The sequence below is a fragment of the Carcharodon carcharias genome, chromosome 14 (genome assembly GCF_017639515.1).
Source record: "Carcharodon carcharias isolate sCarCar2 chromosome 14, sCarCar2.pri, whole genome shotgun sequence".
NCBI classification, from domain to species: domain Eukaryota; kingdom Metazoa; phylum Chordata; class Chondrichthyes; order Lamniformes; family Lamnidae; genus Carcharodon; species Carcharodon carcharias.
Window position 1 is genome coordinate 39480492 of NC_054480.1, and position 27151 is coordinate 39507642.

General features: G+C 41.8%; 1 protein-coding gene across 3 annotated transcripts in view; it reads left to right on the forward strand.

Moving 5' to 3' along the window:
* The window catches only part of LOC121287184 (collagen alpha-1(XIV) chain-like), a 209657-nt gene that overhangs the window by 49849 nt on the left and 132657 nt on the right, over nucleotides 1-27151 (forward strand). For all 3 annotated transcript variants that reach the window (XR_005945154.1, XM_041204812.1, XM_041204811.1), the window contains exons 9-18: nucleotides 819-983; nucleotides 2442-2603; nucleotides 7824-7993; nucleotides 9358-9487; nucleotides 11138-11283; nucleotides 15705-15834; nucleotides 18366-18505; nucleotides 20273-20402; nucleotides 20513-20652; nucleotides 26676-26808. Coding sequence is in view for 2 of the 3 variants with exons in the window: in XM_041204812.1 (XP_041060746.1) it covers nucleotides 819-983; nucleotides 2442-2603; nucleotides 7824-7993; nucleotides 9358-9487; nucleotides 11138-11283; nucleotides 15705-15834; nucleotides 18366-18505; nucleotides 20273-20402; nucleotides 20513-20652; nucleotides 26676-26808 (1446 nt within the window). In the remaining variant the exon portion in view is untranslated. The remainder of the gene's footprint in view (nucleotides 1-818; nucleotides 984-2441; nucleotides 2604-7823; nucleotides 7994-9357; nucleotides 9488-11137; nucleotides 11284-15704; nucleotides 15835-18365; nucleotides 18506-20272; nucleotides 20403-20512; nucleotides 20653-26675; nucleotides 26809-27151) is intronic.

The window sequence follows — 27151 nt, forward strand, 5'->3', positions numbered from 1 at the left end:
GTGTGACTCCAACCAGTGGAGAGTTTTCCCCCTGATTCCCATTGACACTTGATCAAATGTGACCTTGGTGTCAAGAGCAGTTACTCTCACCTCACCCTGGGAGTTCAGCTCTTTTGTCCATGTTTGGACAAAGGCTGTAATGAGGTCAGGAGCTGCATGGCCCTGGCTGAACCCAAACTGGGAGTCAGTGAGCAGGTTATTGCTAAGCAAGTGCCACTTCATAGCATTAGTGATGACCCCTTCCATTACTTTACTGATGATTGAGAGTGGGCTGATGGGGTGATAATTGTCGGGTTTGGATTTTTCTTGTTTTTTATGAACAGGACATACCTAGGAAATTTTCCGTATAGCCGGGTAGATGTCAGTGTTGTAGGTGTACTGGAACAGCTTGGCTAGGGGCTCGGCAAGTTCTGGAGCGCAAGCCTTCAGTACTATTGCCGGAATGTTGTCAGGGCCCATAGCCTTTGCAGTTTCCAGTGCCTTCAGCATTTCTTGATATCACATGAATTAGCTGAAGATTGGCATCTGTGATGCTGGGGACCTCTGGAGGAAGCCAAGATGGATCATCCACTCAGCATTTCTGGCTGAAGGTTATAGCAAATGCTTCAGCCTTATCTCATGGAGTGTTTCCCATATTTTATATGTTCTATTCTCGAATAATCCTTTATCAGAAAGAAAATCTTATAACTTTTGCTTTTGTACTTCAAATGATAATCCTGAGTTTGTGCCCTCTTGTTACATGATCTGTAAGCCAATGATACCAGTCTTCGACTATTGTGTATTTCTATAAATGGGTTTCATTGCTTTTGTTTCTTTAGCTCTTGCCTTGAATCATATTTTCAAAAACACCCTAAAACCTTCAGCTGGTGCTAGACCAAACACTGCAAAATACTTAATTCTGCTAACTGATGGGAAGTCACAGGATGATGTCAACTCATCAGCTCAAAGCTTGAAAAATGCTGGTGTTGAAATATTTGCTGTTGGTGAGTATAATTTTTATACTTTTCACTTTTTGTAACTTTTACTGCATGGGTAAATCTGAAGGTGCATAATTTCTCTTCAACATCTGTTGTGTACCTTACACCAATTCTGAGGGATATGGTGGCTCATTCATCATCTAGTAACCTGAGATGGTCAGATAGAAAAAGCTGACTAAATACATTCATAACTATGTGATTTTTTTCTCTCATTTTTCAATGTTTAGTTCATCTCATACCTTTCTTAAAGTGTGCTTTGACTTGCATAACTTAGTTACTAAAGCCCTGATTTTAATTCAGAGTGGGTATTGGATAGGTGGGACAGGGCAAGTGGCAAATCTCCCTGACATCACCGCTCTTAAAATGGTATTGCATTTCCACCTACCACATTGTCTTTTTGCATTGCTGGAAGAAAGATCAAGGAGGCAAACAAGTCAGAGTGCTGCCTCCCTACCAGATCCTGGTGGAGGAGGTCAGGTCAAAGAAGCAGGGACTGATCCCTATCCCATACAAGAGCTTCCCCAAGTAGAATATAGATGGAGGTGGTTGCGAGGGCAAGTGCCAGCATCATCATCCTCCCAACATGTTGAAGCAACGTTGAATGAGCCACACGAAACAGGCCTGAATTTTCAGGAAGCCCCAGCCATCCGAGGAGTCGGCGGGGAACACATCCCTGCCGACGCCAGCAGCCCCGATGCCATTTTATGCTTTAATGAGCATTGATTGGCATATGGCGGGACTTCCGCCTCACTCAGGAGGAAGTCCTGTCTTGGAGAGCTGCTGGCAAATCAGATTGGCCAGCAGCTCTGCAGTCCCTCGAGGCACAGTGCTGCAGTGGCTGGAAGAGGCACTGCAGGGAGCTGCCTGGAACTAAGTCCTGGGGCCTGGAGGACAGGTAAGTGCCAGGGGTCCCAGGGTATGGAGGGGTCACAAGGGGTTGGGGGGAGGGGTGGGGGGATGGTGTGATCGGGGTCTCAGGGATAGGCTGATGGGAGGGTGAGCCAGAGTTCACCAAACCTTAAGGGGAGGTTGCCCCCCATTCAGAATCGGCCTTCTGATGGAGGCGCCTCTGTGCTTCCCCACCACACCCCCCCCACCCCCCAAGCGATTCTCCCTACCTAGCCCCCACCAGTCCGAGATCAAACTCAGTTTATTTCTGGCTTTATCCCCCCTTCCCACGCTATCATCCGTCCACCAGCCTAAAATTCGAGGCTGGGCGGAAAAAGACCCTTAAGTGGATATTAAATATCCACTGAAGGGCTTTAATTGGGGCAAGGGAGGGGGGCTTCCCTTCCAAGACCCTACCTACCCCACCATAAAATCGCTGCTAGGTCGGGGCGGGCGAGCATCCAGAGGGAATCCAGTAGATGCAATTTCACACTGCCTAAGAACCCATCGAGGGGGGAGCGTAAAATTCTGGCCATTGTTTCCTTTGGCTGAATGTGGTTTTTTTTTTCATACTAGGTGTAAAGAACGCTGATGAAGCTGAGCTGAAACAAATCGCGTCTGATCCACTTGAACTCCACGTGCACAACGTGCTTGAGTTTAGTCTTCTTGACACACTTAGTGACAGACTCACAAAGATTCTTTGTGGACAAATCAAGACCAAGGCAACCAAAATGAAAAGTAATCATTTAAATTTATTGCGTTTCTTAAAATATTCAACATATTCTCCTTTGATGTTCGAACCTGCTGTTAATGCAATGTCTTTTGTTAGACTCCATGTTTAGATTAAGTGCAGGAACCTTACTTTGACCTCCTCATGATTCAAATCTCCAACTTAAACCCAGTGCAGCTGCCTCATTTACATTGGACACTCTCAATAGGGCCTTTTAAATATCATTGTACTTTTGTCTTAAGCATGCAAAAGGAAGTGATGACTTAATTAGAAAATATTGCTTGTGAATGACAAAATGACATGACTTTCCAGCTATGTTCTATGTCATTAGCGCTATACAGTGTACTGAAGAATAAAGGCCACACGGATTGTTAACTCGGCAGCAAATTCATTAGTCTTGAAATCCTGACTGGGGCCAAGGGGAAATCTTGGTGGAACGCTGGATTGAGTGTCAGAAAAAGGGTGAAACTTGGTTCTGCTGGAATTTTTTTTTATTATTCATTTTTACGGGATGTGGGTGTCGCTGGCTAGGCCAGCATCTATTGCCTATCCTTAATTGCCCTTGAAGGGGTTGCTGAGCCGCTGCCTTATACTGCTGCAGTCCCTGTCATGTAGGTACACCCACAGTGTTGCTAGGGAGGAGTTCCAGGATTTTGACCCAGTGACAGTGAAGGAATGGCGATATATTTCCAAGTCAGGATAGTGAGTGACTTGGAGGGGAACTCCGAGGTGGGGGTCTTCCCATGCACCTGCTGCCCTTGTCCTTCTAGATGGTAGTGGTTGTGGGTTTGGAAGGTGCTGTCTAAGGAGGCTTGGTGAGTTCCTGCAGTGCGTCTTGTAGATGGTACACACTGCTGCTACTGTGCGTCAGTCGTGGAGGGAGTGGATGTTTGTGGATGGGGTGCCAATCAAGTGGGCTGCTTTGTCCTGGATGGTGGCGAGCTGCTCGAGTGTTTTTGGAGCTGCACTCATCCAGACAAGTCGAGAGTATTCCATCACGCACCTGACTTGTGCCCTGTAGATGGTGGACAGGCTTTGGGGAATCAGGAGGTTAGTTACTTGCTGCAGAATTCCTAGCCTCTGACCTGCTCTTGTAGCCACCTTTTTGTTTTATTCATTCAAGGATGTGGGCTTCGCTGGCTGGGCCAGCATTTATTGCCCATTCCCAATTGCCCTTGAGAAGGTGGTGGTGAGCTGTCTTCTTGAACCACTGCAGTCCATGTTGAGTAGGAACACCCACAGTGCTGTTAGGGAGGGAGTTCCAGGAATTTGATCCAACAACAGTGAAGAAACAGTGATATATTTCCAAGTCAGTATTTCTAAGGCTAGTTCAGTTCAGTTTCTGGTCAATGGTAAGCCCCAGGATGCTGATAGCGGGGGATTCAGTGATGGTAATGCCATTGAACACCAATCAGCGATGGTTAGATTCTCTCTTTTGGGAGATGGCCATTGACTGGCACTTGTGTGATGCGAATGTTACTTGCCACTTGTCAGCCGAAGCCTGGATATTGTCAAGGTCTTGCTGCATTTGGACGTAGACTGCTTCAGTATCTGAAGAGTTGCGAATGGTGCTGAACATTGTGCAATCATCAGCGAACATCCCCACTTCTGACCTTATGATGGAAGGAAGGTCATTGATGAAGCAGCTGAAGAGGGTTGGGCCTAGTACACCACACTGAGGAACCCCTGCAGTGATGTCCTGGGACTACGATGATTGACTTTTAACAACTACAACCATCTTCCTTTGTGCTCGGTATGACTCCAACCAGTGTCAAGTTTTCCCCTGATTTCCATTAACTCCAGTTTTGTTAGGGCTCCTTGATGCCACACTTGGTCAAATGCTGCCTTGAGGTCAAGGGCAGTCACTCTCACCTCACCTCTGGAGGCCAGCTCTTTTGTTCATGTTTTGTCCTTCCTAGAACTTGTGAAGTTGACCTTTTACACACCCTGTAGGCCTCAATAGAAATCATAGATGGTGTCTGTCTAATTATCATCTACAAGATGACCTCAAAATCCAATTAATTTCAAAAGAGACCTGTTTTTGTGGTCATCTTGTACACAACTGGGGAGGCATGACAAGCCACCACATTCTGGCGCTTCAAGGCACACACTGCTGCTGCACCTACCCTGGCTATGGAGATGGCCTTGCAGCTATAATTTGGGGTTCAGGTCTCTGGTCTGGGTCTATGGCAGGTGAGGTGTGTTGGACCTCCTGATTTTTTTTTTATTCATTCACAGGATGTGGGCTTCACTGGCTGGGCCAGCATTTATTGCCCATCCTTAGTTGCCCTTGAAAAAGTGGTGATGAGCTGCCTTCTTGAACTGCTGCAGTCTCTGTGGTGTAGGGTACACCCACAGTGCTGTTAGGAAGGGAATTCCAGGATTTTGATCCAGCGACAGTGAAGGAACGGCAATATATTTCCAAGTTAGGATGGTGAGTGGCTTTGAGGGGAACTTGTAGCTGATGGTGTTCCCACCTATCTGCTGCCCTTGTCCTTCTAGATGGTAGTGGTCATGGGTTTGGAAGGTGCTGTTGAAGGAGTCTTGGTGAATTCTTGCAGTGCATCTTGTAGATGGTACACACTGCTGCTACTGTGCATCGGTGCTGGAGGGAGTGAATGTGGATGTGGTGCCAGTCAAGCGGGCTGCTTTGTACTGGATGGTGTCAAGCTTCTTTGTGCCATTGTCAAGCCATTTGTTTTGCACTTCATTGTCCTTGAATGGATCAAGAATGATACTTAGCCTGGGGGTGAGGATTCTTATTGCTGTGATTGGATGCAGTATAGAACTTTCAAAGTATATGTTACATTGAAAAATGTCATTTGGCGTCATTTCCATTTGGCCAACCGTACTTCAGTGTTGCATGACAAGCCTCTTGAAAAAAACCTGGTTGGTGAAGGGGTCCAAACACTTGACTGTGAAATCCCTGGGGATGCTCTGGAGTGCAAATCTAGGATTGAACACATCTGTCATCTACTCATATTGCCCTTTGAAACTTACAGAATACTGAAAGGCCTGGATAGAGTGGACATGGGGAAGATGTTTCCATTAGTAGGAGAGACTAGGACCTGAGGGCACAGCCTCAGAGTAAAGGGAAGATCTTTTAGAACAGAGATGAGGAGAAACTTCTTTAGCCAGAGAGTGGTGTATCTATGGAATTCATTGCCACAGAAGGTTGTGGAGGCCAGGTCATTGAGTGTATTTAAAACCGAGATAGATAGGTTCTTGATTGGTAAGGGGATCAAAGGTTACGGGGAGAAGGCGGGAGAATGGTGTTGAGAAACTTATCAGCCATGATTGAATGGCGGAGCAGACTCAATGGGCTGAATGTCCTAATTTCTGCTCTTATGTCTTATGGTCTTATGGTCTTTGCTCCATTGTAAATCTCATGGTTCGGCCAATTTGCCAATCCTGGGCAGGCACTACTTACTCTCAGGCACAACTGGCATGTTCCCTGAGTGAGGGAGAAGGAATTTTCTTCTGCATCATGCCATGGGAGTAACAGGTTTTCAGGACTTTATTAATATCTCAAATCTTTAAAAATATACCATGTTTCAAAGTACCAAGTTCAATAATGTTGTAATTGGTTGAACTGTAAGATCAGCCAGGAATGTTTCAAATACTCCCATCCCCATCCCTAGTAACATTGGCATCACAGAGTTAAGGCATTCCTGGCATCCACAATTGCCAAGGGCATAACTGAAAAATGTGTATTGAGCGGCATTGGATAACTTGAAATTTGCAGGTGCATTATGAGTCTATTCTTTGATTTGGGGTCTGTGATGATTATAAGGTTGTTGTACACATGTTGTGAGTTAGGAAGTCAACATTGGAAGTTTCCGATTGTAATGGTAACTAGGTTCAAGAGTCTGGTCTGAATTATCATGCAAAGTGGCAGCAGCTGTTTTCTGGCAGGGAATCCTGATGATGAGAAATTGTTATAACCAGTTTTGTTCATGCATTGCTTTACTGCTCTGCTGTCAGCATTTATAGCTAGGCGTGTTTGAAAACCACACACCATTAAATAAAAAATAATCAATTATCAAGGGTAGGCATTACAGAAGATTAACACAGCTGAATGTTTCTCATGAGGCTATAAACAATCCGATTAAATCTGTGATGTCACTGAGTGTATAGTACAAATTGTCATGAGACTCATTCGTTAATTGGCAGAAGGATATCTCAAACGTTGTTTTTAATATTGTATGTTCCCCTAGCTATTAACAGATGATATGGAAGGTGTCAGCACAGCACTACACCTAATTTTCGTTCACAAGGTTAGAAATTATTGTTGCTAATATTAGTGAATAAACACATATTGCATTCGTATACCATTTCTCTGTCAAATACTCATTTGATAATATTACCAACAGTAGCCTCAAAGTATTCCAAAGAAACAGCCCTTAGAACATAAGAACTAGGAACAGGAGTAGGCAATTCAGCCCCTCGAGCCTGCCCTGCCATTCATTACGATCATGGCTGATCTAATTTCGGCCTCAACTCAAATTTCCCGCCCTCTCCCCATAACCTTTCAACCCGTTACTAATTAAAAATCTGTCTATCTCCTCCTTAAATTTATTCAGCGTCCCGGCATCCACTGCACTCTGAGGTAGAGAATTCCACAGATTCACAACCCTTTGAGAAAAGTAATTCCTCCTTTTCTCTGATTTAAATCTACCACCCCTTAGCCTAAAACTATGGCCTGTCATTCTAGAATGCCCCACAAAGGGAAACATCCGCTCCATGTCTACTATGTCTATCCCCTTTAGCATCTTATATACCTCAGTTAGATCTCCTCTCATCCTTCTATACTCTAGTGAGTATAGGCCTAAACTGCTCAATCTCCCCTCATAAGACAAGCCCCACATCTCTGGACTGCTTTCAGTGGTGAAAATGCGTATCTATACAATTGGGAAAAGTATTCACTAACCTTGTGGGTGAAGATTAAGTAACGACCATAATAACAACAGCAGATTTGTGTGACATTTATTTGAAGCCTTTCACCTGCAATGCAGGGGCAACAGCTCCCTCCTGACTCAAGCAGATTCTTCACATTTGACTGTGGTTAGGAAACTTGAAATGGTTGAGAAGGGGAAAGTTGAGTGAAAGTTGGGTGTTGTAAATGATTTACTGTATTATGGCCCCATAAGCAGCAAAGCAAGCAGAGAGAAAATAAAACTTATTTTGAGATGATTTTTTTTTCTGATGTTTCTTATTTCAACTATTAGGTGAACATGACAAGCCTGACAGTGGTACCATTCTATATCCAACCCCGACGAATCTGGTTATATCTGATGTAACAGCCAGGAGTTTCAAAGTCAGCTGGATGCATGGCCCAAAGAAAGCAAAAAAATACCGTGTTGTATATTATCCAACTAAAGGGGATAAACCAGAAGAGGTATCAAGTCAAATACTATCTTACTGAGGATAGAATGCAGACAACAGAGCTGAATAAGCTAATGTTAATTGAGGTTGGAGGATGATACATTGTCCAGAAGGGCAATGGACTAAGCAAGTCTAGAGATGTCAAAGGCATGGGGGAGGCTTTCAACAAAGATGCCAGAGATAGGGATTAAACAGGTGATGTTACAGAGATGAAAGTTGGTGGCCTTAATGATAGAATAGATATGGGGTTGGAAACTCAATTTAAGTTCGAATAGGATGTCAAAATGGCAAGTAGTCACAGCTTCAGACTGAGGACTTCAGGGGAGATGAATAAAGACAGCAGGAAGGATATGAAATTTATAGTGGGGACCAACAACAATGGCTCGGATTTTCCCAATGTTCAGCTAGAGAAATTATGGCTCATCCAACATTGGATATTGAAGAAGCAGTAAACAGATTGTGAGAAGTGGTGGGAAATCAGAGCTGGGTGTTATCATTGTGCTGGTAAAACTTGACCCCATGTTTTGGATGATTTTGGCAACAAAGATAGTATGTGGAAATTAGTGAGGGCCCACAATGAATCCTTGACAGACTCCTGCAACAATGATAGGGTATGGGAAGAGAAGCCATTTCTAGAGTGACTCAGCTATGATCAGGTCGGCAAGAACCAAGTGAGGGTAAATACAACCAAGGAGGGGTGTTAAAGGAGTTTGATATAGTCAACTGTGTCAAAGGCTGCTGAGTAGACACCATGGCCACAGTCACAGAGAATATTATTTGTGAATTTTCTTAGGGGTAGTTTGGTGGTGTGGGAGGGATAGAATCTTGAAATTATATAGTTTACATGGAATAAATCAAAATCACTTTTTGAATTGAAAAAGCTAGAATTTAATTAAGTAACATAAGTAACAAAATAGGGATTGGTGATTTTAAAAAAAAAATTATGATATATTCAAAATTAGTTGGGAAGAATATTCAGATACAACTAACCCTTTCTTCCAGAAATATGTTACTTATACAATTTGCAGCAAATTTCCCACAAGAATACTCATAAACTGAGGAGGAGGTAAGGTTGTGTTTGGCCCAGCCAAATGTAGGAGGGGTGGGTCCTAGTGGGGCTAGGAGGGAGAGAGCCAATTGTGGGGCTAATAGAAGTGGGCATATGGCAACCAAAAGTGAAGAAAGGAGCAAAGGATTGTAGTGCTGAGAATGGAGTTTGAATAGGGAATAGAGAGCTATATAGCAACCAGATCACTATCTAGTGGTCTTCCTTGTGGCACCATATGGAACGTTACAATCACATAGATTACAGGTGCTGGCTGTATAATGAATAATAGATTTTTTAACTTTGACTTGTGAAGTGTTTTTGTTTTTCAGGTGATTGTGGATGGAACAGTTTCATCTGTGGTCCTAGAGAACTTACACTCCCTTACTGAATACCAAATGGCAGTTTTTCCCATCTATGAAGGTTTTGTTGGTGAAGGTCTCCGGGGCATAGGAACTACGTGTATGTGAGAAGCATCTAGTTTTAAAGAGCTCTATTATGGGATATTATTTAGATTATAAATAAGGTGCTGTATTTATGGGTGCTGTCTGACATTCTCATTAACCATTAACGTGAGCAGGAAATTTAAGTAAAAGCAAATATTCTTCATGTCATCTCTATATCCCTGAGTTTTATTAATTTGAATGTGCTCTTAACATAAGAGTCCTAGATATGAAAGTGCTCCTGTTAATCTTCTGTTTATCTGAACACTACTTGGTCAAGGGAGGCTCTCTCTTTCTCATAAGGTATCTAATTCCCTGGAAATCTGCAACTTTCATCCTCTAAACCAGACCTTTGGGTATATATGGATTCTTTAAAATCTTTGTTTATCTCTCTGCTCCTTTACCTGATGTGGACCATATTTCATGGAATGCACAATTGTCATTGAGCTTTTCTCCCTATCTCTATGAAATTACTTTGAGGGAATGCTGGACTAATTTTGTTTATGCCAATATCAATTAAAATGAGCAGTTTTACATGCCTTTAGTTAGCTATTCACTCTTGAGCTGAGATCCATCACCCTCTTGCAAAATACAAAACAACTGATGGCGCTCGTGGTCTAATCTGCATACCTTCCTGTCTTCACATTTAAGGATTGACCTACCCATAATAATTACTGATCCCTGTGAGTTTGTGTGCAGCATGTCTTGCCATTTACATTTTAACCTTCTCAGGATAGTCATAAATTTCTATTAATAGCATTTCCATAAGTTTCTTTACTTGGCAAATTGCCCCTTAAGTTTTGTGATCTGTATCTCAATTGTTTGAATGTATTTGCATTTGGGCATTCTCATGAATCCTGCAATATGGTGGAGATGTCATAGATACAAAGTTCATGTTACTACAAGAGATGGCGTGCTGTTCTTTAGGTCATGTCAATAATTGAACTAAACTATACTCGGTGAGGCTCTACAGAACTTATTTTCCATGCTGAAATTTCCAAATCCTATACTAACAGTAACAGATTAGGAAAAGTTAAAACATCTGATTATTGGGGAGTTCACTAACCATCACAATTCCTTTGACACAAAAACAGACTAGTTGTTCCACTTGAACTCTGTGTGTTCGACTATGATGCACTCATTTACATCCTACCAATAATGTCTTAGCTCATTCACTGAATGCTAGCTTCAACCTCCAATCAGCTAACAGTCCCCTTCCACCAAAACTCTTAAAGGATTGGCTATCGCTTATGGCTAATGTCCAAATAAATAAATCAAACCTTTGCACCAACTTTAACTCTCTTTATAAAAATTAGGAGTACGTATAAATAAAAGATAATTAGTGGGTTTTACCTAACCTTTCAAAACTTTTATATATACGGGATCACCTCTTTTGTTATGATTTACTCTTTAAGGAGTATAAGCCTGGAAATTACTGTTGCTGACATTTATGGAAAAACACCAGAGTTTGATCTGGCTATTTTTATTTGCCATTGTTTTATCAAAGGCATTAGCTCATTTGAAATAAATGGGTTAACCCCCATTGTATATAGCAAGTAAAATAATGTAATATAAACACATTAAGATTTTATTGTTGATATCAAGAGTCATTTGCAGTTTATAAAGATACCCTAGCTGGTTTAAATTTTGAAAAATCTTTCATTTTTAGCATCTTTTCCGTCACTGAATAATCTTACAATCTATGATGTGACACACAACAGTATGAGAATTAAATGGCAACCTCAAGATGGAGCTACTCAGTATATGATCCTGTATGAGCAAGTTTCCAGTGATAGAACTGATGATGGAAAAGAGGTAATTTCTGTTACAACAAAATATTTCCCACGAGTTTCTTATTTTTCTTTTAAGAGTTTTTATTAGATCATCTCACTTCTTAATCAAAATGCTCATTAAAATTGGGATTTAGTCTAATGCTGAAGCCACAAGGCAATTGATTTAAGACCGCAGTAGCTCACAGACCAATAGGATATACAAGACTAGAGATTTCTTGCAGGTTTGATTCTTGAGCTCAGCTTGCTTGTAGAGTGGAGGTGAACACTTTCCATGGGGGTAGATGGGCAGAATCTGAAGACAAGTCAACCTGCACTGTTTTCACACAAGCACTAGATGTGTAGGATAGAGCTCCTCCTATATTGCTAAAACCATAACAAGAACAAAACTTGCATGTAGAGCCTTTAATTTAAAAAATGTCTGCAGACACTTCACTGAAGCAATAAAATCAATTCCAGTTAGTCTGTTTTCGGTGATGTTGGTTGAAGGAGGAATGTTCACCGTGAGACAAAGAGAACTTTGTCGTCTTCTTTGAATAATGATCCATCAGTGCCACACTAGTGTATCCTAGTAACATTGTTGGGACATGGAAAGACAGAAACAGAATTAGAGTATACAATCACTTAAGCTTATTCTGCCATTCAATTAAATCATGCTGATCTACACTTTAATCCCCTTTAGTTGTCTTTGCTCTGTATCTGTTGATACCTTTACCCAAAAAAGATCTTTCAACTTCAGTCTTAAAAAATTCAAATAAGCCAGCACCAAAGGGGGGGAGGTTTCTAGATTTCCACGACTCTTCGTGTGAAAAAAATGCTTTCTGATTTCTCAGAAACTGTCCCTTTGCCCTGCATTCCTCCACCAGAGGAAATAGTCCATTTACCATTTTGAATCGTTGATTAGGTCACCCCTCCACCTTTTAAATTCAGGAATACACACCCAGCTTAATGCAAGATGGCCTCGTAATTTAACCCTTTAGCTCATAATATGCATCTGATTAAATTACACAATATCCACTCAAAAACAAATCTTTCCTATGGTTCATAACCCAAAACTGAACACAGTACTCGAGATGAGTGGCTAAATAAAAGTTGGCGTGGAGCCGGCCTGCTCCACGCAGGCCCACTCCGCAGCCACAACATGCTGTGGGTGGGCTAAACAAGGACACTGGGGCGGACGTTCTGCCCTCTGGAGCTGCTGGCCAATCAGATTGGCCGGCAGCTCCATCAGTCCTGGCAGTGCCAAGAGTGTGTTAATGGTCGCTGCTGAGATGGTAACAAGAGGAGTAAGAAGGCCCATGGATCCCCAAAGCCAGTAAGTCTGAGGCCTTGGGAAGGGAGGGTTTCAGCAGGTCAGGGAGGGGGATGGAAGATTTTGTTGGGTTCAAGGTTATGTGGGATTAGGAAGAAAGAGGGGAATCCATTTTAGGGGGGCCACCCCCGATTCACAAAGCGCAGTCCCTGAAGATTGAACCCGCACTTCCATCCCGCACTTTGAAGAATGGAGGTAAAAACTCGGGCTGCAAGCTCCCGCCTGGCTGCCCATTCCAAACATTTTATAAGAACATAAGAAATAGAACCAGAAGTAGACCATTCAGCCCCTCAAACCTGCTCTGCCATTCATTAAGATCATGGCAAAACTCCCCGTGTTTCGATTTCCACATTCCCATCTAACCCCGATAACCTTTGATTCCCTTGCCTAACAAGAATCTATCTACTCTGTCATAAAAATATTCAATGACCCCATCTCCACCACCTTCTGAGACAGTGTTCCTAGGCCGTACATCCCTCTGACAGAAAAAAAAATTCTCCTCTCTGTCCTAAAAGGGCAACCCCTAATATTAAAACAGTGCCCCCTAGTTCTAGATTCACCCACAAGAGGAACATCCTTTTGTCATCTACCTTGTCAAGTCCGTTCAGGATCTTATGTATTTCAATCAAATCACCCCTCAGTCTTCCAAACTCCAATGGAAACAAGCCCAGTCTGTCCAACCTTTCCTCATAAGACAATCCATTCATTCCAGGTATCAATCTAGTAAACCTCCTTTGAACCGCCTCCAATGCATTTACATCATTCCTTAAATAAGGTGATCAAAATGCACACAGTATTCGAGATGTAGTCTCACCAATGTTTGTTATAACTGAAGCATAACATCCTTACTTTTTTATTCAATCCCTCTCATAATAAAGGATAGCATTCCAATGGCCTTCTTAATTATTTGCTGTATCTGCGTACTAACTTTTTGTGACTCAAGTCCTCGAACACCTTGATGCCCCTCACCTCAAAATTATGCAGCTGTTCTCCATTTAAGTAATACTCTGCTTTTTTGCTCTTAGCCAAAGTGAACTACTTCATATTTTCCCACATTAAACTCCATTTGCCAGATCTTTGCCCACTCAGTCAACCTATCTATATCCTTCTGCAACCTCCTCGTGTCCTCTTCACAAAATACTTTCCTACCTATCTTTATGTCATCTGCAAATTTAGCTACCATGTCTTCATTCCCCTCACCTAAGTAATTGATGTAAATCGTAAAAAGTTGAGTCCCCAGTACAGACCCCTTTGGGACTCTGCTCGTCACATCCTGCCAATCAGAAAAAGACTCATTTATGCATACTCTTTGCTTTCTGCCAGCTAGCCAATCATCTTTCCATGCTAATATGTTATCCCCTACACCTTTTGCGCTTTTATTTTCTGTAATAATCTTTGATGTGGCACCTTATCAAATGCCTTCTGGAAATTCAAGTACAGCTTGTCCACAGGCTCCCCTTTATCCACTGTGCATGTTACTCCTTTAAAAAAACTCCAATAAATTGGTTAGACATGATTTTCCTTTCACAAAACTATGCTGACTCTTCCTGATTGCCTTGAGCTCTTCTAAGTGCCCAGCTATAACCTCCTTAATGATTGATTCTAATATCTTCCCCTTTTATGGCATGGGCAGCGTATTATCAGGGTCAATTGGCTTGGTAACAAGCTTAATTGACCCTTGATAACCTATTTGAATATGGCAGGCAGGCTGCCAATTATGACACCCACTCTGCTTCGCCTAAGTAGCCAAGTGGTTATGGTACTGGGCTTGTAACCCCAAGACCAAGAGTTCAAATCTCACAATGGCAAACTATGAAACAATGCAACTTCATCTGAATAGGAACACATGGAAATGTGTTTGTACTCGAAAGAGTTACATGAACACCACAAGATGACACCCACTCTCACCCCCCCCCCACCCTGCAATATAATTGGGGTGGGCAGAAGGTTGTGGGGTAGGCATCCGCCCTATTTTATGTGCCCCCGCTGGTAACATGCCCAGTGGGGACATCTAAAATGCAGCCCAGAGGCTAAACAACTAAATCTTCACTTCCTTACTTTTGTGTTCCAACCATCTTGAAATAAAGGGGATTGGAATATAAAAGGAGATTAGCATATTTGATTACTCTAGGCACCATACTTAAGGAAGGATGTTAAGGCTTTAGAGCAGGTACAGAAAAGATTTAAGGGAATGTTTCCAGGGATCAGGGATTTCAGTTACATGGATACATGGAGCAGCTGGGGTTGTTCCCCTTAAAGAAGAGAAGGTTGAGAGGAGATTTGGTGTAAGTGTTCAAAATCATGAGGGGTCTGGACAAAGTAAGTAAACTGGTCCCATTAGCTGAAGAGCCGAGAAACAGAGCTCATCCATTTAAAGTGAATGGCAAAAGAACCAAAGGCAAAACAAGGAAAAACCTTTTCATGCAGCGTATGGTTAGTATCTGGAATGCACTGCCTGAGAGTGTGCTGGACGCAGAGTCATTCCTGGCTCCCAAAATGAAATTGAATTACCTGAAGAGAAAATATTTGCAGGCAACAGGGAAACAAGGGGGAGTGGAACTAGCTGAGTTGCTCTTGTTGAGACCTGGCACAGACACTAAGGGCTGAATTGCCTCCTTCTGTGCTACAATCTTAAATGAGAAAAATTGAGGTCCTCATATAGATCCCTGGGGAACACCAGTTGTTACATCCTGGCAATTGCAAATGTTCCCTCTATCTCTACACTCTGCCTCACTCCCCTAATCAATTACCAGTCCATGTCATTATAAGCCTTTATGTTCAAATGTTGGAGAAAACTCAAAGCCACAATCTTTGATTCAGAGGATAGATTGCTACCCAATGAGGCAGCATATAATCTTTGTGTGCTAGGTTGGCATAATCTGTTTGTGGAAACCCATTGGAATAATGTTTGAAAGTCCATGGCCTGTAATGTGGGCTCTTATATTTATAGACTACTTTCAACTTTAAGTTGACTTCAGCTCCTGAAGCATGACAGAAATATTATGAATTCTTTTCAATGTTTAAAATAGTAATTTGCCAGGGACTATGGGAGAAAGATTGTTTACTCTTTAATGATAAGTAATTGCTACTGTTGATTTCAAAATATTTAAACTAGATCATTCTTGTAATAATAGGTGAGAGTTGATGCTCAGTATACAGATATTGAAATAGAAGGTCTTTCTGCAAATGCAGAGTATGTTGTGACAGCTTATGCTTTATATGAAGAGGAAACAAGTGAACCAGTAACTGCACAGCGAGCAACATGTGAGTCAAATCAAGCTTGTTTTTCGGGACAGTTTGTAGATTATGTAATTGGTTTGTATAATTTAGCATAACTTTCTACACACGCTCTGCTGTTTTACTATATTTTTACTATATTTTTTCCTATTTCTTGATGTTTTCCTGAATCATTTCCTGAGAGGGTGGATAGACGTCCTATTCCAAATGTTCTGACAGTTCCAGTCATAAGGCAATGACATCAGGAGAAATGAAATATTGACTTGGTTTGATCATCACCAATTGTCCCTACCCTCACTCTTGAAATTTGCCTCCAGTCAATATCTCTCACAGATCACTTCGTTGAATTGGAACTCACCATGTGGGGACTATATGCTGTTCATCTTTATGGTGGGACAGGTCAGAGCCCACATACTTTGCTGCGTTTTTAAATTATAAGGCTTAGGCCTACCATAATAGGCTATGTTTAGCACCAAGTGTTTCAGAATGTTATGGTTATGAGGTTCATAAAAATGTTATGTTTTGGGACTGTGTCTTTAAGGTAAAATTATGGGGATCATGTGACCTGTTCTGAAGTCTGCCTGATAGCAAGCCTGGGTGGGGTGATTGTTAATTCTTTTGTAACTGAAATTCCTGAATTTTCAGTATATAGGCTTGCCCCTCTCTCTGTGGTGTGGGGCTGGAGTTCTATCGAGCTTCCACTGTTCAGCTTGGCTGTCTTGCCGCTGTTTGCTGGGCTCAGAGCATACTCCACCTCAGCTTACAGCCTGTGATTATTATATGTTTTATGGCTGGAAAAAAAATTTGCACTGTCCTCTGAAGAAACAAAGGTAAAGAGGGCAGTTTGTGCAGCCTTACTTTTGCTTAGTTTCCCTGCTTTTTTTCTTTGCTGCATTCATTCCTTCCAGCTCGCAGGATTGCTCTCAGTTATCCTGAAACAAAAACAGAAATACCTGGAAAAACTCAGCAGGTCTGGCAGCATCGGCAGAGAAGAACAAAGTTGACATTTTGAGTCCTCATATTTGCTTCAGTGTTCCCACTAGGCCCTATTAGCAATGTTTTACTATTGCAGAACCCTTCTTCTAGTAATTCTGGAAATTGGAACCCCCTTCAAAGTGCTTCTAGTCTGTAAGGCTCCATTCCAACATTGCCAGGCCCTGGGCTTCCCCTTCAGTGCATCTAAATCTCAGGGCCCACTTCACTGCTGACAAGTCATAGTGTCTGATCTTGTTCCTTGGCATAATACTCCTATTCTTATGAAACATCCAACCTATCTTGAACCTATTATTCATGACATGGTGTAGCACTGCTGTCATTATAAAATCATTATCAGCAATGCTATGGCTGATTTACTAGTACTTATTCTGTCAGCATTCTCATTAGATCCATTAATAAATGGTGATGGTGCCATGGGCAAAATTTAGTTTCAAGGAGAGGTGAAAGCAGATCTTCTTTGAATTTGTGTTACTGTCCATTAAAGGAAAATTGTCCGCACTGAGTTGCTGACAGATGCTGGGTGAAACAACTTATTGGAGGCATAAACTTTGTACATAATCCTCAGGGCTTTGACTTCCTAACACTCTTTCGACCCGTGGCTGGAAATTTCTCTACAACCTATGGGCAGAGTCATGGGCTCACTGTAAGTTTCCCTCTCAAATAAAGGTAATGCATTGAGGAATTCCTGACTGCTAACATATTTTATGATATAATAATATGCTGTACAGTTAAGCAGCAACTTTCATCTATCAAATTGCAGGATCACCCAATTGAATACATCAGTAAAAGAACAGGAACACCACAGAGGCATAGAAATAGTGAAGGAGGAAACAAGGTAGACAAGCCTTATAGAAAGCATGAAAGAAAATCAGAGAACAAAAGGGTCGAAATGAATGATCCAGACAACAGAATGAGATTAGTGTGAGACAGCTAGATGGAAATGGAGAGGGCAATGGGGAGGAACAAGGCAGGGAATGAGCGAGACAACGAATGAGGGAATTATGCAATTACAGGATAGAAAGTTATCTTTATTTTTCACCCTTATACAAAGCCATGAAAAATCATCAATATTATCACACATTGTATGTTACATGATATAACAGCAAATACTACTTGCATTTCTATAGTACCATTAACATTGAAAAACACCTCAAAGTGCTTTACAGAGGCATAAGGAAAATGGATATGGAGCCAAATAAGGTGAGATTAGATGGGATGATCAAAAGCTTGCTCAAAGAAGTGGGTTTTAAAGAGCATCTTAAAAGGAGAAGGGAGAGGTGAAGGGGACTAGGGTTGGAATTATGGAGCATGTGACTTAGCCGGCTGAAGGTGCAGCGGGGATAAAGGGCCTGGGGATGCACACACAACCGAGCATGGAGGAGCAGAGAACACCAAAGGTTAGGTCCTGTGCAACCAGCTACAAGCCAAGTATGAAACTGCTCCAACATGTAAAGGCTGCAAAGGAATATTCATTTTAGGGTAGTTTGTCTTAGTGAGTGCTCAATGAAAAAATGTCTATTCTATTTCGTCATTGTTTGAAATGCTGTGTTATTTATTTGTAGTCTCGCTGAAACCCCCAGAAAATTTACATCTCACTGAAGTTCATCACAGTAGTGTTAAAGTAAACTGGGAGACAGCTTCAAAGAAAGTGAGAGGGCATCGTATCATTTATGTGACTGCCAATGGGAATGATCCCAAACAGGTACAATTCATTTTGGGCCACTCTAGCATGTGTCGCTAATGTTGGTGACTTATACAAATGTCAAAGATCTAGAACTCACTATCTGAGACCTGAGTTATATATTAATCACATGAATTAAGAACATCTGGGGCACTGCATGTCTGACCGGATACTGGTGGACATTTGACTCTCAAGTGGGAAGCCATGGGAGGCCTAGCCAATATTAACGGCTGGAACTTACTAATCTTCTGCTGGTCACTGCCAGTTTAAAATGGGAGACAACCAGCTGGCTGGCAGCAGGCAACTATTGTATGGCCTTTGGGTCACATACGGCACACAGGTAAGACATGGGGTGGGTGGGTTGGGCTGAGGTGGGTGGTATTTGCAGGGAGAGCTGGCAGGTGTGTTGTGGTTTGACAAGGGGGAGAAGTGGACCAGGTATTCCTTGTAGGACCTAGAGGAGCACACATTAGTATATGTTAATAAGCTTCCATCTTAGTCAGTTAGGCTCAGACGCCAGCAAAAACACGAGGGTTTAAGCTGCCTTAATGTCGGAATGGAACAGAGATTACAGTCACTTGATTTTAACTCCTGTTTTTGCCTTGGTTTCTACCAGGAATTTAAATTCCACCTATTTGTTTATTCTATAGATGTGCATTGCTTTGGAGAGCCCTAATTACTTGTAAAATATTGGGAATTATTTAAGGTTAATTTTACATATGTTTGTTTATGGGGCATTTTCTGATTTTAAACTTTGCCACAATTTAGAGATTTGAAAAATTTGGACCAATTCTGATGGTTAAGTTAAATCGCATTTTCCTCTTGAGGTATATTTTGCAGTTTGTGTATTCTGTATTTAAATATTTGTACAGGCTGAGTCTTTGACAACCCTGCACCGTACATCATAACTTCAAGGAGTTAATGTTCCAGTCAGGCGAAACATAAAGAAAAATGACAAATCCAAGTTGGCATCATTCACTTCTATTCAGGTTTCTAAAGAGCTTGTATTAAACACACTCTCTGCTGCTTCCTCTTTGTTACTCAAATTCATTCCCACAGAGTCCCTGGCAATCTTGAGACAACATATATACAAATGTCACTAAATGAGTGATTAGTTGCTTAAAGGTGCTTCAATTTGGCAGTCGTATTTCTTAAACATTCTGCAAATGTTTGGAGCTCTCAGTCTGATGTTGAAGCCCATGTTTTTCTGACTGATTTTTGTCACTAAACTACTTTTTCTGGATCTGCACAATCACTCAGTATTGATTTTTTTGGATAACGTTATCAGTAATTGCATCTACACAGTGGCATAAAGTAGCTTCGGGAGGAATTCATCATGATCACTGAATTTTTCAGCCAACTATTTTTCAGCCAATGCCCTGTCTCCCTTCCTCCACCATTCCACCCCACCCCAACAGTAGATGTGAATGCTGTATTGGTGATTGGAGCCATAGGCATTGGGTGATTTCCTTTACTTAGTCCAAAGCCCTGCCATTCATGTATGAGCCTGATGGTGAGTGATACCAGGCTCTTTCACTGTAAAGAAAACCCAATTCTGTCCACATATACACACTTTCATTAAGGGTTGCGGGATTGTCGTCAGGAGCAGGAACCTTGTTCTCCCCTTGTTAACCAGTCAATCTGAGCTCAGCTAATTGCGTGTAGATGAGAGGTTGGAGCTGGAACCTTCCTGGTCCATTTAGCTTAACCATTTACTGGTCAACCTCCGTAAGCTTTTATTTGGAATCTTTATAGCTAGGTATTCACTTTGGCTGCTTTTAATTTCAGGTCGAAGTTGCTGGGGACATTACAAATGTCCTATTAAAAAACCTGACCTCGTTGACAAAGTATGTGATTTCTGCACTTTCTATTTATGACACTGGGACCTCTGTGCCTGTTACCATCACTGCTGAAACATGTATGTATTTTCCATATCCAGCATTTGTTGCTTATGATTTCTTATGGTTGATTTAAAAAGAACCAGTCCTATTTGAATTAAGGTACTATTCTAAGTGTTTTTATTCTTAGTCAAGGTTCCACCTCCATCAGATCTGAAAGTTACTGAATTTTCAGGCACCAATTTAACAATTACATGGAAACATGCAGCCAGCGATGTCATTCTTTATAAAATAAAATGGATTCCACTTAGCGGAGGAAAATTAAAAGAGGTCTGTGTTATACGTTTAGTCAATTAATTTGTCTGACTGTCATTATAGTCCGTAATATATAAAGGGTTACATTTATTAAAATAGTACAGTTTTGAATGCATTTAAATAATATTCTGTTTGTTAACCAATGTAGGTTATTATGCCTCATTTTCATTGGCCATTGCATTGAGCAGTAGTGGCAGAGGTGCAAGTGATTGTGACTCTAAGGTCAAACTGATAGTTGACATTTCTAGTATTGGACACATTGAGTGGCAGTTGAGTTTCTTTTTAATTCAAGGGAAAATCTGAATAAAATGAAGAGAATTGGGATATCTTGAAGCTCCTGTTGCAGAAGAGAAAAGGACTATCAAAAGATTGTGACCTTGAAATTACTCTGTGGGATAGTAAGTGTGACTGATACATTTGTTTGAAGTTCCTCCCAAATTGCAGAGAGATGAATTCAGGATGAATGTGTTAAATTATTACAATATTTCCTCACAGGATGAGGAACTCAAAGGAACTCAGATGTCACTCAATGTATCAATGCTAGAAATGAGGCCTTAGCCTTCTGCAGACATGGATTTTTCCCTGTGAGCCAGTGGTAAAGTCTGTCAAGGGGGAAACAACATATTTTCCTGTAGTCCACCAGAGAATCCCAGTTCCTCAATTCTCTTTTAGAGAAAGGGGTAAAGGAGGAAAATCCCATTTTTTTCTATAATTAGTTCTATGTTAATTTTATTGAAAACTTAAATAGATATTGAAAGAGTCGGGTAGAAGGAAATGGGCACAAATATAAGAGGACAAAATCTCCCCTTTGGATAGGCGAATGCCCTGCAAATCAAGAACATAACTCCCTAACACTTTCTAATAAAACAAGGAAAGTTAATATTTATTTGTTGCCAGAAAGGTTCTAATCTTATGGAATCATAGAATGATTACAACAGAGAAGGAGGCTATTCAGCCTGTCAAGTCCATGCTGGTTCTCTGCAAGAATAATTTAACTTGCCCCATTCATCCGCCCTTTCCCTGTAGCCTTGCAATTTTTTTTACTTCAAGTGCTTATCCAATTTCCTTTTGAAAAATTCCCCCCCCCCGCCCCCCCCCCACCAAGGCAGTGCATTCCAGATCCTAATTACTCGCTGTGTAGAAAGTGTTTTCCTCATGTTGCTGTTGGTTCTTTTGCCAATCACCTTAAATCTGTGTCCTCTGGTCATTGATCCTTCTGCCAGTGGAAACAATTGCTCCCTATATGTTTCATTTAGACCCCTCGTGATTTTGAACACTTCTACCAAATTACCAAATCTCCTCTCAACTTTCTCTTCTCTATAGAGAATAATATAGCTTCTCCAATCTGTCCATGTAACTGAAGGCCCTCATCCTTGGAACCATTCTCGTGTGGCTGGATTTTAGGCCCCTTCCGGGGCATTTTTGTAGCGAGGGGAAATGTAAAATATGTCAGTTGCTCACCTTACCTCCTTCCTGCCCGTGCTCGACTTGTTCCTCTAATACGGGGTGTGGATAAGGTGCCCAGTAGGCTGCCTGCCCTTAGGCTTACTGAGGCCCATAACTGCCCAATTAGGGGCAATTAAAGGCCTCAATCTCCCTCCACTGCCATAAATTGCTGGGCAGTGGCAGGCGGGCCAGAGTGCAAGGGCTGTTTTTGAAACTGCTTCTTTGAAAAGGTGGGAAGGAAAGGGGCACATCATTCAGGAGGTGCCCTGTGTGCATCAATGGCACCCCCCCCCACTCAAGTTATCACCCCTTTGTCCCTTTCCGCTTGCCCTTCAAATCCAGCCCCCCATACCTCCTCCTCCCCTCTCCCAGGTGCTCTGATCCCTCACCATGCTAAAAGCCTGGGAATTACCTGGGTCCAAACACCATCAAGGATCTCTGTGGGCCTATTTGCAGTCCCAGCAATGCCCACCACTGTGTTCTGGCACTGCTGGGACAGCTAGAACTGCCAGCCAATCAGATTGGCCAGCAGTTCTTGAGAGTGGGATTTCCTGTCCACTGAGGGGCAGCAGTCTGACCCTCAGCCTGTTTAGCCCATCTCCAGCATGTTACCTCTGCAGGCATAGTTTCTTAAAAGCTGGTTCATTCGGGAATGACTTTCCTTCCAGGGGAGCAATTAGTCCACCCATCACCACCATCCCCTTGAAATCCAGCCCGTAAATATTTTCTGCATCCTCTGTAAAGCCTTTACATCCTTCCTAAAGTATGGTGACCAGAATTAGACACAATACTCCACTTGAAGCTAAACCAGAGTTTTATTAAGCTTCATCATTACTTCCTTGCTTTTGTGCTCTGTGCTGCTATTTATAAGCCCAGGATCCCATATACCCTATTAACCACTTTCTCAACCTGTCCTGCCATCTTCAGTGATTTGTGCACATATACTTGCAGATCTCTGTTCCTGCACCCCATTAGAATTGACCTTTTATTTTATAGTGTCCCTCCACGTTCTTCCTACCAAAATATACCACTTCACACTTCTTTTCATTAAATTTCATCTGCCACGTGTCAGCTCATTCCACCGGCCTGTAAATGTCAAAATGAAGCCTATCTCTATCCTCCTCTCCTTACAGTTTGCAATACTTCCAAGTTTTGTGCCATCTGCAAATTTTGAAATTCCGCCCTGTTCACTCAAGACTAAGTCATTAATATATACCAAGGAAAGCAGTGATCCTAGTGCTGCCCCAGGGAACCCCTGCTGAATACTTTCCTCCAGTCCGAAAAATAACCGTTCACCACTACTCTCTGTTTCCTGTCACTCAGTCAACTTCATATCTAAGCTGCCACTGTCCCCTTTTTTATTCCATGGGCTTCATATATACCATATTGACACATTACCTCATTAACCCCTTCTGTTGCTGCCAAAAAACGCAGCCAAATTGGTTAAACATGATTTACCTTGAACAAATCTGTGCTGGCTTTTCCTAATTAATCTTATCCAAGTGATTGTTCATTTTCTCCTGGATTATCATTTCTAAAAGCTTTCCCAGCACCAAGGTTAAACTGTCTGGTGCTGTAGTTGCTGGGTTTATCTTTAGACCTTACCTTAGCAAGGATGTGAAGGCTTTAAAGAGGGGTCAGAAAAGATTTACAAGAATGGTTCCAGGGATGAGGGACTTCAGTTCCATGGATAGATTGAAGAAGCGGGGGCTGTTCTCCTAATCCATACACCTGTTTCTCCTTTCTAATGCTGCATCCTGGTTCCCATCACCTGTCAATTAGTTTAAATCCTCTCCCTCAGCACTAGTAAATCACCCACAAGGGCATTGCACATCAACAGGGCTGGGACCAACCTGTCTGGTCTGTACAGGTCCCACCACCCCAGAACACCTCAGAAGTCCCAGGAATCTAAACCCCTCCATTCAGCACAGTCTATCCAGCCGTGCATTCATCTGCACTATCCTCCTATTTCTATACTCACTAGTACATGATACCGGGAGTGATCTGGAGATTAGTACATTTGAGGTCTTGCTTCTTAGAGCCAGGTTTTCGCGTAATTGGGACAACTCCGTGGACCTTAAAAAATGGTGGAAAGGACCCAGATGTGGAAGTCTTGCTGTCAATCCTGACAGATCCAATTTTTGCCAGCAGGGGGAAAGAGGTGGGACCTGATTCACACTGACTGGAAACCCAAACTCAGCAGGGCCAGTTGAGCTTAGTGCTGTGTTCAAACAAACCCCGTTTTGGCCTTAACCTGCAGTGTAGGAATCATGAATTGATAGAGTAGACATAAACGCTCTTGAAGGGTAGATAACATCTGTTGAAGTATCATGATCTGAAATTTTTAAAAATCCCTTGCTCTTTAAATTTGAAAAAAAGGCTTAAGCTGTCAGTGATCTTTAAAAAAACCACTGCTTGCTGTACTGCTTTGATTTACAGGCCATCTGGTGCAGGTTAAAAAAACAAATGACCACCTGTTCCACAGTTTCCATTTCCAATTCTTTGTTTGCATTTCCTAAGGGCTGTTATTATATCATTATGAATGCATGGCTGAGTTTCAAAAACTACAAAAGCACTTACCTCAGCAATGGGTTCTGAGTTCCTTGCTTTATTTACATTTAAAGAGGCCATTATAAGATTAGATGTCTTTGATTTGGCTACTGAATAGAAATGTATTTGATTTTATAAGAGATTAAGTACTTGAGGAAATTTAAAAGCTTTGAATGGGTTTCATGAATGGGAGTTTTTTTCATTATCGAGTGTGTATGAATGAGAGCGGTATTTAATTGTTAGTTTATTTTTTTCATCTTCACATAGCTCCTGAGGTCTGCCCATAGTGGATACTAGGTGAGAGGCTTTGGAGGTTGCATAGGGGTATGGGGGGCATGGGGTGGGTGGGGGCATTAGGAGGTCATGAAGGTTGGGTGACAGTTGAGGAGTGTGAGGAAGTTAAGATTAGGGGTGAGGGCTAGAGGGCCTAACTGCTTCTAAAATAACTGACACACAGTCCCAGAGAACTGGGGTAGGTCTTCTAACTGGCCCACCATGGCACTCACCTGCCCCATGGTTGCCTACGATCTGTTTCTCTGTTTCCGGGGTCAACAGTTCCGGCTGTATCCTGCTTGCGCCTACCAGAGTGAAAATTGAGTCTAACACAGCCTTTTAAACTGAGACAGGTCTATCAAAGTCAGGAAATTTCCTGATTCAAGCTAGCCCCTCGGTGTTGAAAACCTGGCCATTAGTCTTTTCCCTGGACCCCTAAAATCTGTCAGCAGGTCCGCATCCCTCTTTCTCCTTATGTCGTTGATACCAATATGAATCATAACCTCTGACAGCTCACCCTCTCTCCTCAGAGAGCTCTGCAGCCCCTCAGTGACACTCTGGACCCTGGCACCAGAAAAGTAACATACCATCCTGGAATCACGTTTGCTGCTGCAGGAACACCTGACTGTTCCCCTAACTATTGAGCTCCCTCTCACTATTGCTTTCCTAAACTAGCTCCTGTCCCCCTGTGCAGCTGAGCCACTGAGATGCCATAGATTGGGACCTGGCTGCACTCCCCAAAGGAATCATCACTCAGAACGGAATACTGATTGGAGAGTGCGATGCACCCTGGGGACTGCTGCCTGTGGTTTGCCTGGCGGTCACCCACTCTACCTACACATCCTTAAGTTGCAGGTAGACCGCCTCCTGAAAAGTGTTGCCCATGTAGCTCTCAGCCTTGTGGATGCACCACAGTGACTCCAGCTGCTGCTGAAGCTCCTCCTACATACACATATACTTCCCATACACATCGTTGTCCAGGTTACTAAAGCATTCTGGAGTTCATACTTGATCATCTTACACAAAAAAACAGTTTATCTATTTTAATAACCTGAGGTGAGGGTGAAAAAGCCAAGCTTCCATAAAAGTGTGAGAGCCCTAATTTGAAATAGCTTGTCCAAGTTACAATTTACTCTTTTGGCATTCACTGATTCTTCTGTCTTAATTTGTTTCTTCAAAATTGATCTATTCTCTTTCGTTCTACCTCTTTTTTTCCAGTTTTTCTTTTGTTTCTACAATTTATTTTGCCTTGATAGATTTTTTTGTAATTTCATCCAATTCTATGAGCTGGCTCTCAGAATCAAATAAAAAGACCAGCTTGAGGGTCCTGCAAATAAAATTATTCAGCACTTGTAAAATTAATCAGTTAGTCAATGTACATAAAGCTAACCAGATGGATTTGTTGATACACTATGTTACATTTACCTAAAATATCCATCGCTATCCTGTATTATTCTGAAAAATTTAGTTAAAATGTATATCATTGCTATGTTTTGGCACTAACCAATATTAATTTCTGTTTAGTTTATTCTACTGGGTTGTAAAATGTAATGATAAATTATGTGGATCTTTCTCTTGTCAAAAAGCTTAAAATTGCAGATGATATAAATGTGATGTAAAAATAGGGATTATTGGATATGTATAGCAGAATTGTCAGCATCGGTAAATAGAAGTTTTGAGGAGGAGCCACGCTGAAAATGATTATCTGTCTTTTCTGTCTGTAGCTGACAAACCTGCTTTAAATATCTGTCTTGTTATTTTGCTTACAGCTCGATGTCAAAGGGAACATGGACACAGCCGTGTTACAGGGTCTAGACAAGAATATAGAATATCAGGTGTCGCTGTCTGCATTATATAATGACACAGCAAAAAGCAATGCCATTGTTCTCCGCTATAACACATGTAGGTGGTTATCTTTAAAGAGATAACATTCAACACCCTAACAAAGGCATTAATATTTTTGCATTGATTGAAATAAACATTGCTGTCAGCACTGAATCATTACCTTTGGGTCTTTTTACAGTGCAGAAGGACCTGTTGCTGGTATTTGGATAATTTTAGCTACATGACATGAGTGCAGAATAACTTCTTATACAAATATTTCATTAATATTAGCTTCACTTTTCCAACATTATAATAATGCAAAAATACTTGGCTATGTAAAGTTTTTGATGGCCTGAGGCTGTGAAAGGCACTATATAAATCAAACCTGGCTCTTTGGGCTGAATTTTCCCAGGCCTGTGAA